This window comes from Prionailurus viverrinus, chromosome D4, assembly GCF_022837055.1.
Source record: "Prionailurus viverrinus isolate Anna chromosome D4, UM_Priviv_1.0, whole genome shotgun sequence".
NCBI lineage: Eukaryota > Metazoa > Chordata > Mammalia > Carnivora > Felidae > Prionailurus > Prionailurus viverrinus.
Window position 1 is genome coordinate 21021465 of NC_062573.1, and position 12278 is coordinate 21033742.

General features: G+C 38.2%; 1 protein-coding gene across 3 annotated transcripts in view; it reads right to left on the bottom strand.

Annotated features, from left to right (window-relative positions):
* Positions 1-12278, bottom strand: part of SLC44A1 (solute carrier family 44 member 1) — a 158808-nt gene that overhangs the window by 28936 nt on the left and 117594 nt on the right. For all 3 annotated transcript variants that reach the window (XM_047830653.1, XM_047830651.1, XM_047830652.1), the window contains exons 6-10: positions 11503-11672; positions 9463-9552; positions 3457-3596; positions 1953-2139; positions 613-778 (exon numbers count right to left, since the gene is read on the bottom strand). In XM_047830653.1, coding sequence (XP_047686609.1) covers positions 613-778; positions 1953-2139; positions 3457-3596; positions 9463-9552; positions 11503-11672 — 753 coding nt within the window. The remainder of the gene's footprint in view (positions 1-612; positions 779-1952; positions 2140-3456; positions 3597-9462; positions 9553-11502; positions 11673-12278) is intronic.

Genomic DNA, 12278 nt, shown 5'->3' on the forward strand with positions numbered 1-12278 from the left:
ATATGAGTGAAGTCATATGATTTTTGTCTTTCTCTGACTAATTTCACTTAGCCTAATACCCTCCAGTTCCATCCATGTAGTTGCAAATGGCAAGATTTCATTCTTTTTGATTGCTGAGTAATACTCCATTGTGTGTGTGTGTGTGTGTGTGTGTGTGTGTGTGTGTGTGTATACATACACGCATATATATATGTGTGTATATATATATATACATACACGCATATATATATGCGTGTATATATATATATACACACCCCACATCTTCTTTATCCATTCATCCATCGATGGACGTTTGGGCTCTTCCCATACTTTGGCTATTGTTGATAGTGCTGCTATAAACATGGGGGTGCATGTGTCCCTTCGAAACAGCACACCTGTATCCCGTGGATAAATGCCTAGTAGTGCAATTGCTGGGTCGTAGGGTAGTTCTATTTTTAGTTTTTTGAGGAAGCTCCATACTGTTTCCCAGAGTGGCTGCACCAGCTTGCATTCCCAATATTCGCTTCCAATTATTTTTTAAAGAAATGAAACTGTTTACCAGCTTCCGTTCCATTTCCTTCAAGCACAATCACTTAGATGATCTTAAGTTTTCCGACAAGTATCAATTCTCACCTGGTAAAATAGTAGGTTACCACAGCTCCTGCCACAGTCATCTGCTGACACGCTAGAATAAATTCACTGATCCAAATCAGGCCCACCACATGGTACCACCACATATACTGCAGAGGCCCAGAAACTCTGAACTCCACAAAGCCTTGGTCATTCTGAACAGCGCTGCCTAGGAAAATATCCAGGAAGGAAGGAAGAAGCACATAAAGTACAAACCAAGAAATATGGCTATTGAATATAAGAGATGAAACTAATTTCCAAAAATAGGCCCCTTCCCCCAAACCACAAACTTTATGATCACAGTGCTCTTTAATTAACAGACAAAATTACTTATCACTTGAAAAGTTGTGAAGCCAGACATTGTACAATTAAGCATTTTGTTTTCCCCAAAGGCATCATATAGCTTTTAAAAGGTGTTCTATTTGAATATAGTTCCATCACATCAGTTAATTTAGGCATGAATTTTCAAACTTCAATTTTTTTTGGAGCTATTTTATTACTCTTCCAATAATTATAGACCTAAGTTATTTGCAAAATACAGAAATTAATATTATATTCAATTGGTAAATGCATGCTGAATGGCCAGAGAAGTTACATACAAACTTACTACCCTTTCACCACTCCTCACAATTAATTCCATTTAAGTGTAAACTTTGATATATTTTTTATATGAAATTTATTGTCAAATTGGTTTCCATACAATACCCAGTACTCATCCCATCAATGCCCATCACCCACTTTCCCCTCCCTCCCACCCCCCATCAACCCTCAGTTTGTTCTCAGTATTTAAGAGTCTCTTATGGTTTGCCTCCTTCCCTCTCTGTAACTTTTTCCCCCCTCCCCCTCCCCCATGATCTTCTGATGTTTCTCAGGATCCACATAAGAGTGAAAACATATGGTATCTGTCTTTCTCTCATATTAAGAGTGGCTCCAACAAGTCTGAGAGTCTAACTCTGAACAGTATCATCACCAGGAATTCTACCTAGGTTCAGATCTTTTCCAAACTAGAGAATCCGAAGGAAGTAGGTTGATTTGGGCCGTAATGGGAGTTTAAGGCAGTTCCAGAGAGCTCTGCATTCATTTGTTCATCTTAGAATCAATCCAAAAGTCTGAATCAGTACTGGAGTTTACTTCAAAGCCATGAACTAGTTTAGATCTACTTTGCTAGGATGATCTAAAAATCATGAATTAGAAATGGGTTGTTGAAAAGCCATAACCACGCTGGTTCTGACGGCTGTTAGACCTTGGTCAATAAATGTCTTAAGAATTATAGCTGATGTTTTAAAATATTTTAATGCAAATCAAATTCATTACTATGAGAAAGAAGCAACATAGCTTCTTACCAGCGGTGCCAAGAAAAAGAAGTGTCATGATCCAGTATGCCCAAAATAAGACAAGAGCAAAGAAAGTCCAAAAGGGTTGGAAGACTAGTAGCGGCAAGTGAATGAAGACCTTGCCAGCCACGTGGAACAAGGCGATGGTGAGAGCGACACGTTTGCGCATAACCAGCATTATCAGGAACAAGAGAACCTGTACGGAGAGAATGCAGAGAAAGGTCCCAGTTATCGCTATAAGCAGTAAAAACAGAAACTGAAACAGGGTGGAAATTCCTTCATTTCAAATCAGGGAAGGATTATTCTCTGAATCCCAATAATACTTTATCCATCTTGCAGCACTTAGCATCCTCAACTGAATATTGAAAATGTTCTTAAAGCAAACACAAAAGGATTTCTCAATGTATTAATAAGTCTTTCGAGTTCTTCTACCTTTCCTTTTCTACTCATTATGAATCAAAATGTGTTGTCTGTCCATCAAGATGAGGCTTTTCATTTATTTGAATACATACATGCTTGTCACTATGAAAATAGGGGAGAAGACCATATGCCATGACTACAAAAGCACAGGAGGTATTTGTACCTCATTTCCTTTATCAGACCAAGAGCTCCTAGGAGCACCTGAGTGGCTCAGTCGGTTAAGCATCTGACTTGGCTCAGGTCATGATCTCACGGTTCATGAGTTCGAGCCCTGCATCAGGCTCTGTGCTGACAGCTCAGAGCCTGGAGCCTGCTTCAGATGCTGTGTCTTCCTCTCTCTCTGCTCCTCCCCTGCTCTGTCTCTCTCTTACTCTCTCTCTCTCTCAAAAATAAACATTAAAAAAAACTATACTTAAAAATGATTAGTAAATATTTATATAATAATAACAAACAAATATCTTTTAGCACCAATGGTTTTATGGTGGCTTCATTTTTTACTTCTAAAGCTCAACTAAAAGCTTGGGATTGGTCCAAGAAGTGGTCTGAGATTGTGTTCCTTTTTTTTTTTTCAGAGAGGAGAAGGAGACAGACCAAAGATATAAATACATATTATATAACCACATGTTCATTAGTAATTTACTGTATAGTGCCCAGGCAGCAAAGATCACTTTTATTTGGAATAATGTTGTTAAAAGTTTAAAAAGGAAAAAAAAAAGTTTAAAGGGAAAACATGGGAAGATAATTAGCAAACAGGTAAATGAAACGATATGTATATTTCTTAACATACTTTAGTAAAGAAACCCATTTTTTTAAAAAGGAATTGTATTATGAAAATAATATGTTCTTCTTAACAAATGATAATGTGAATATTCTAAGTGAAAATCCTCTCTCAACAAGTGGGCAGTACAGAATAAAGCGTTCCATTAGGAAAGCCTTCTGAAAACTCTTTAGTGTTCCATACCATGGGGCAGTTTTTATCTAAGGGAGATCGGGGTTAGGCATGCAATAGCCAGAGGTGAGTTTCTGCTTCATTAATGATCCCTGTGAATAAAAACACAAACCTAGAAGATAGCTGGCCCAAGCCCATACTCACTGTGAACACTGTGGCTGAAATGGCATAGATGAGGAGAGCCCGAAGATTGTCTTCAGCTATCTGAAGCTGTTCAGGAATAACTGTTTCTTTGGGAGACTTTCTTTGCTTTGCATACAGCCACCATAGTACACCTGTGCCACCTGGGTTCAAAAAACAATTGTTTTGGAAATAACTAGCACAAGAAAATGTGTTAACATTAATCTTCACTTTCCTGGACCCTTCCTACATAACACCGGGGGACTAACATGGCAACAATCCATTTGGCTGGGAGGTGTGTGGCTGTAACTTTTTGCAGGCATAAGGGGAGCTCCATTTACTCCATTTTCATCATGCACACTAGGTTACTAAGACATCTTTCAGTGTATCAAATAAACATCCTTCAATTGTATCTATTATTGGCTCTGAAGCTCAGAGAGAGCCTACAAAGACAGGCACCCCGAGAGGAACTGATCATAAAGAGACTCAGCACCTGTTGAGAGCTGGGGAGTTTGTACGAAGCAAGTAAGGGTCACAGAAATCAGCAATGAAGCTGAGGAAGGCAAAGATCTTTTCTATTGGGCCATCACAGAAACCCCCCCTGCCTCGTGCTGAAACAGTTATGCAGTTGATTCAGTACCAATGAGCAAATGAAGATCAAAGACTTGGTTCCCACCAAAAGTGGGAAAAAGATAGGAAATCTTTGATAGCTTAATAGAAGTGTGTGCCAGAGATGGGAGTTGTTCTCCTCATCACTGGTTCAGAGTCCAAGAACTAGACAGAAGAGGGGGGCAACCCGCCTCCACAGAAGAGGGTTGCATCAGACACCTTCATTCTGAGTGCCCAGAGCCGTCTACCCATCTAGGTACTGGGGACGGAGCTGTGAACAAAACCCAGTCCCCACCCTTGTCCTCCATGGAGCTTATACAGTAATAAGAAAACAAATAAACAAACAAATAAGGAAGTAAGTAAAAATAAAGAATATGAAGTCTAAGAAAAAAAAGTCACTTTTTAATAGGGATAGAAAGTGCTGGGGTTGGGAAACCATTGTGAGAAGATGAGTAAGCAAGGTCTCAGTGGTGAGATGATATCTGAGCAAAAGAATCAAAGACAGGGAGAAAACAATCTATAAAACTATCTAAGGAAAGGGGTGCCTGGGTGGATTAGTCGGTTGAGCCTCTGACTTTGGCTCTGGCTATGATCTCATGGTTTGTGAGTTTGAGCCCTACATCAGACTCTATGCTGACAGTGCAGAGCCTGCTTCAGATCCTCTGTCTCCCCACCCCCACCTCTCTCTCAAAAAGAAATAAAAACATTAAACAAAACCAAAAACAAACAACATCTAAGGAAAGGATGTTCCAGGCAAGAGGTGATAGCAAATTCTAAGATGCTGATATGGGACCATGCCTGGCAGGAGAGAAAGGAGGAGGGCCACTGTGGCTACAGCAACTAGCAAGGGGCAGGGTAGGAAGAGTGGTGGGCTGGGGGGCACCGGGCACCAGATCATACTGTCAGGCCTTGTAGGCCACGGTAAGGAAATGGAAGATTCAGAGTAAAGATATGTATGTGTGGGCAGACAAGATAAACGTCTGGGAGAAGACAAATAGGGCTGAGATCTGTGCAAATCAACGTGACCTCCACCTGCGCTCAAGTAAACACTGAATAGTGTCAAAGGGAAATTCCAACTCTACCTGGTGGCAAATAGCAAGAGAGAATTATTTTCTACTGAAGATGAGTAAACAAACTTCAACAACCACCAGTCTATGAAAAACATTTGAAAAAGGGAAATATTTTCATTTTGAAATCTTAAAGAAAATTGTAGCAGCCTCAAAAAAATGGAATAAAATATGTTCTCTGCAAACAGGAATAAAAAGTGAGGAGAGGAAAGGCACACAGAAATGAGAAAGAAAAACAGAAAACAGAATGAGCTAATAATGAAGACATCAAGGAGGATACTGTCCACAACAGCCGCAGCAGACATCATTTATTAAACATGTAAATCTGTGTCGGGGGGGCACCTGGGTGGCTCAGTCGGTTAAGCACCCAACTCTTGATTTCCACTCAAGTCATGATCTCGAGGTTTTTGAGTTTGAGCCCCGTGTCAGGAGCTGCACTAACAGCATGGAGCCTGCTTACGATTCTCCCTCCCTCCCTCTCTCTCTCTCTCTCTCTCTCTCTCTCTCTCTCAATCTCTCTCTCTCTCTCTCTCTCTCTCTCTCAATCTCTCTCTCTCCCTCTCTCCTTCTCTTTCTCTCTCTCAAAATAAATACACTTAAAAATAAATAAATAAATAAATAAATAAATAAATAAATAAATAAATAAATTTGTGTCAGGAACCGTACAACAGATGTGACCAAAGTGAATCACTATGATACTATTAAGTAGGTAATACAAGTCCCATCTTATACATAATAAATACAATCGAAATTCAGGAAAGTTAAGTAACATGCCAAATGTCACATACCAAGTAAGTGGCAGAACTGGAATTCAAATCTACTTTTATTATAAAAAATTCTCCATATATTATAAACTGAATGTTTGTGTCCCCATAAAACTCATATATTGACATCCCAATCCTTAATGTGATCGTTGTTATTTGGAGTTGAGTGTTTGGAGGATGATGAGGTCATGAGAGTAGAGCCCTCATGAATGGGATTAGCGCCCTTATAAAGCAGACCTCAGAGAGCTCCTCCCTGCTTGCACCACGTGAGAACATAGCAAGATGATGGCTGGATACAGGAAGCCAGCCCTCGCCAGATACCGAACCTGCATATGCCTGGATCTGGCCTTCCTAGCCTACAGAACTGTAAGAAGTAAATGTTCCCTGTTGATAAGGCATCCAGTCAATGGTACTTTGTAATAGCAGCCCAAAGTGACTAAGACACCATCACTAGAACTGGATACAAAGGTCACAAGTAGAGGGGCGCCTGGGTGGCTCAGTCGGTTAAGCGTCCGACTTCAGCTTAGGTCACGATCTCGAGGTCCGTGAGTTCGAGCCCCACGTCGGGCTCTGGGCTGATGGCTCAGAGCCTGGAGCCTGCTTCAGATTCTGTGTCTCCCTCTCTCTCTGCCCCTCCCCCGTTCATGCTCTGTCTCTCTCTGTCTCAAAAATAAACGTTAAAAAAAAAAAAAAAAACAAAAAACAAAGGTCACAAGTAGAAATGAAAAGAAATATGGCTGGGAGAAGGAAGAACTGGAATAATAGAAAGAAGTAGTCAAGTACAGAACCAGCAGTGAGGAAAACTAAATCAGTGATATGGAAGATACACTGGAAGAACACTTCCTGAATACAAGGAAAATGTTTTCAGGATTAAAATGATAATTTAGAAGATGATAGCAAAAGAATGAGCAATGGTCCTAAGAAGAAAACCACTAGAACAGAAACAATAATCAAATACAGAAATAAGAAAACTTACTTCTGTGTTGGAAAATATCTGCCCCCCCCCCCCAAAAAAGAGATCATAGGCAAACTTAAAGATTCAGAACTAGATAGAAATTTTAAATTATAAGAATAAGTTAAGGGGTGTCTGGGTGGCTTAGTCGGTCAAGCGTCTGATCCTTGATTTCAGCTCAGAAATAAAATTAGACTGGTCTCCAAAAAGTAAAGTACAGACACTGGGAACGTGTTGCACCTCAAGAATTTTACATGCAACAGATTCGATATTCACATGTAAGGCAAAAATAATCTTAGATAATCAAGAGTTGAGAAAATATACGACCCACAATTGCCTCGTGAATAAGTTACTCGAATTCAGATTCTCGTCAAAACAAAGATGAACCAAAATTTAGAACTCAAGAATGAAGTTTTACAAAAATAGTTCTCACTAAAACTAGGACAGAAGAATGTAATAAACTTAAATGTAATTATGAAACATTTCAAGGCAAAGCAGAAATTCTTTAAAAGGGTACAATGTATTAAATAATATTTTAATTTTAAAATAACTTGATTGCAAAAACACAGATTATTTGGTAACAGTTATAAAGTGGGAGACAGGTTGGAAAGAAAGAAGTTTATGTTGAATTTAAACGAGGTGGAGGAAAACTCAACACATACTCCTTCATTTCAGCCTTTAAAAATTACAGAATTAAAAAAAAATTATTTAATATTTATTTTTGAGAGAAAGTATATGAGCGGGAGAGGGGCAGAGAGAGAGGGAGACACAGAATCCAAAGCAGGCTCCAGGCTCTGAGCTGCCAGCACAGAGCCTGATGCGGGACTCAAACTCACAAACCGTGAGATCATGACCTAAGCCAAGATCAGACACTTAACTGACTGAGCCATCCAGGCACCCCTAAAAATTATGGAATTAAAAAATTTTATAGGATAGAATTCTATAGAATGAGCCATTCAAAAATTATAGGATTCTAGATTAAAGAATATTTTCTGAAACTATATAGGTTACCAACTGTAGAAGTAAAAAATAAAATATATGTTGGGGTGCCCGGGGCTCAGTTGGTTAAGCGTTCGACTATTGACTTCGGCTCAGTATCTCATGGTTCATGAGTCAAGTCCGACATCAGGCTCTGCTCTGGTAGTGCACAGCCTGCTTGGGATTCTCTCTCCTTCTCTCTTTGCCCTTTGCCACCCCCTTCAAAGTAAATAAATAAACATTAAAAAAAATTACTAAAACACACACACACACACACACACACACACACACACACACGGCATATATATATATGCCATCCAAAGCAAGGGTGACAATAACCAAAGAAAGCACAATCCATATTGTAAAGATAGGGAAAACAACATAAAAAAGCACAGACTTAAGGAAAACATAAAAGAGATGACATCAGTAAGACCAAACATAGCAGACAGGATCATAAGTGTAATGGGGACAAACTCCCCTAATAAAAAAGTTTCACAATGAGTTAAAGTATTTCATTTTAAAAAGCAGTGAAAAAAAGCATTAAAAAAAACTATATATATATATATATGTACATGTATATATATATATGTATTATATATATGTATTCTGGATACATATATATATAAATGTATTCTGAATTTCAAGTTGCTAATAGTGGTCAACAGAATGGAAGTAGGGTTCCTGAAAAATTTAAAAGCAAAAGTAAATTCTCTTTAAAGAAAAGAGGTGGTATGTGAAAATAAAACTTTTTTCTTTTTTTATATTTCTATTTTCTGCCATAGAAGTAGTTAGATACCATGAGTAGGTGTCACATTTATGATTGGGAGGGGGGAGAAATTATTATTTCAAAAAAGACAATAAACATACAAATCCCATAAGGTTTCATTAGAAATAGTAAAGCAGGGGCGCCTAGGTGGCTCAGTTGGTTGGGCATCCGACTTCGGCTCAGGTCATGATCTCATGGTTCATGGGTTGGAGGCCCGCGTCGGGCTCTGTGCTAACAGCTCAGAGCCTGGACCCTGCTTGGGATTCTGTGTCTCCCTCTCTCTCTGCCCCTCCCCTGCTCATGCTCTGTCTCTCTCTTTCAAAAATAAATAAACATTAAAAATTAAAAAAATAGTAAAACAAAAACATTAAACAAAATAGAAAGCCAATAGAAAAATGAGTAATGAAATTTTACACACATAAAATTATCCTCCCAGAAATATTTTAACCAGAAAGAATTTCAACACCTTAGAATGGTAGATTCAGGCCTTTAAAAAATCCAAGATAAAAGCAAAGGGGTCCCTTCCTCTGCCAGGCAGGGAAACTGAAAGAATCAAGTGAAAATTAAAGAACAAGAAGCAGAACAGAGCCTCAATTGCTTTCTTTTTCCTCTTGGGCTCTTCTCCCCAAACTGACACTGACAGAAAAATGTGAGCCCCCCTTTATTCCAAATATGCCAATGACTCTGCCATTTTATTCCATTTAGTGATCTCACAGTAAATTAACTTCAGTGTAATCCACTCACCAGTCTTTTTATAGTTTATAAATGAATTCACAAGGCTTACAAAAGGAAAATTATTTAAAGTAATCAAAGTGGTTCTGCACTGAGGGACTGTTAAGAGCAATCTTCACTCTCAATTCTAATTACTAAAAAACAAAGGAAGAAGCAGCTTACCAAGTGAACCCAGTATGACCAAAATTGTTAAGATCCACACAAGTACTCTTGATATATACCTGATTATCACCATCAAAATCATGGAGAGAACTGCAGGGAAGATAGAGAACATGTAGAATATTATTTTAAAACACTGGAAATCACAAAGAGAAACTCTTTCAATTGTTTTCTCCTAGGAATATAATACGTTGCTATTGACCAGTTCAAGACCCCAGTTTAGGGAAGAAGGGTAACTAGCTACTTTTGCATTTCTGGTACTCGAGCCTACGTGCACCACTTGAATTGTGTCACTTGGAAACTACAGGCACCTAACTGTGGGTTTATAAATGACAGAAAAGAAAACATGCAAATGCACATGGTGACTCAAAAACAGCACAGAACTGTTGTGGATTCACCACGGGAAGACATTGGAACTCACATGCAAACATACATGCTAACACACAAAGTGTAGAGAATGATGTGTCATGTTGGTGATGAGAAAAATTACCACACATAGACAGAGATCAGTTAAACTAGCTACACTTCCATGTGTAATCCTCACATTTCAAGACCAACTTCTCTAACAGTTGGTCAATGAGCTAGACAGTATTTTATCTTTTTCTGGTCATTTCTCTTCTAAAACTCCAAGAGATGCTCTGATCCTACAGAATAATATTCTGAAGCCTACGGAGGCCCAAATTCCTCTGACCTTAATTTTCAACTGGTGTCAGGGGTCCTGATTGGTTGAGAGACTCTTCAAAGAAAAGCAAAGCTTAGTTTGAGTTATTTAGCCAAATGCCTCTACCCATCCCAAGCTAAATTCCAACATGCTAAAATCTGGAGTGAAAATCTTAAAAAAGAAACTGGGAAGATTTGACCTTTGCATGGGGAAATTCATTTCTGAAATCATAATTTGTTCATCTTTAATCATCTAAAGGCCCATTTCACAAATAAATTCTTAAAGATCTTAAGCCTCAAGAGAACCATTCTAATAAAAACTGGAATCCCAATGACTTAACATTATTATCACCAGTTTTAAGGTGTTCCCCCCCCCCCCCCCCCCCCGCCTTGGTCAAAGTATTCAACTATTTCAGAAACCAAATAATTTTTTCATAAAGCCAGACTAGTAGTCAAGATTTTTCGGGCCATTTGCAAAGCCAAATAAATGGTTGGGATCTGTGACTGGGTAACATTATTAAGGTACTCACTTTTGCAATAAATGTACAGGAACCAAAAACAGATGGGAGCGTTTCAAATATCACAGAAATAGCTTTTCATATGGACAGCATTATTTCAATTGAGTCAAGTACTACCTAAGCAAAAAGAAAATACTCTCTAATGACAAGACGGAAATACAGCTAGTCTTCTCAAAGACTATAATTGTTGTTAACAGGTATAAGGTATAACTCATTTCACATATATAATGAGATAGTTGCTTGGTTCCTACCACAGTTTACTCCTCCCAACTAGAAAGATCTATAGATTCTGATATGGCTACATATAGTTCTAGGATAATGTAGGGAGTTGAAATAACATTTACCTAATTATATTATCTATTGACAAGAAAACTCAATGGCTAACAAGTGGAGATTTCCTAATTTTTCCAGCAATACAGTGACATCAGGAACTGTAGCAATGAAAAAAAACATATTTCAAAAGTAATCTATCAGAAATCTATGTTCTTTGATGGAAATGTGTAAGAGAATATGTGGCCTCCTTTCATAAGCCTTTGGAATCATAACTGAAAACAAAGGGGTGTTGATTCATTAAGAGAAGCCTCCTCCTATCATATTAAAGGTTATTAGAGACAGTAACCAAAGTCTGGGAAAACACCAGTTTTCTCCAATGATAGAAAAAGAAAGGAAATTAGTTTCAGATATATAAATATATATATATAAATATGTATATATTTATAACTATATATAATCTGAAACAGTTATTTTGGCTATGGGAAGTTAAACATTTTACAGGTATCCCCACTGTATTCATATTTTGGTTAAAAGACAGAACAGTCTTCTACTGCAGTACTATGCAATAGCTAATAATGAGAAAAACAATTACCTAGTGATAACAAGCAAAGTCCCAATATAATTTCTTTGCTGGTCATTACTCCACTAATCAGCCTGTGTAAGACACTATTGTCACTGACAAAGGTGATCAGGGCCTCTGCAAACTTGGCATAGCAGGAAATGTTCACAGGAGCACAGCGATGGAAGAATGGAATAGGTGCACTGGTGACACAAGAAAAAAAAATCAGAAAAAAAATTACTCCTACTTAATATAAATGCCACATCAAACACACAAATGAAAGGTGATTATGACTGCAATACACTCCACCCTCCACACATCATATGGGCGCTAAGAGCCGTGAGCTTAATGCTATGAAGATGACTGTCATGGGCAGGGATGCGAATCTTGCCACAGGCCTTATCAAAGAGGGTGGAGTGCATGTTCCAAAGAAGACATTACCCTCCCCTTCTGAAAAGAAACACACACACATATACACACACATACGCACATACAGAACTACCAAAAGCAAAACCAAACACTTAAACTCCTCAGCCTGCACATCTATCAGTCAAGGGGCAGATGACAAAACTTAAGGAACATATATTTCATTGAGCTGAAAATGAATTTTTGCCATAAGCTATTTAAAAATAGAAAACACACATGCTTTTGCTTGAAATGTGCCACCATTAATAGAATGTTTCCTCTATCAGAACAGCATACAGAACCTTGCATTAAAAAAGGTGTTCGGGGCACAAGCTTAATAATCCTCATATAAATTAATCATGCCAAGACATCAACATACAGCATAATGTGCAGCTAATTAAAAC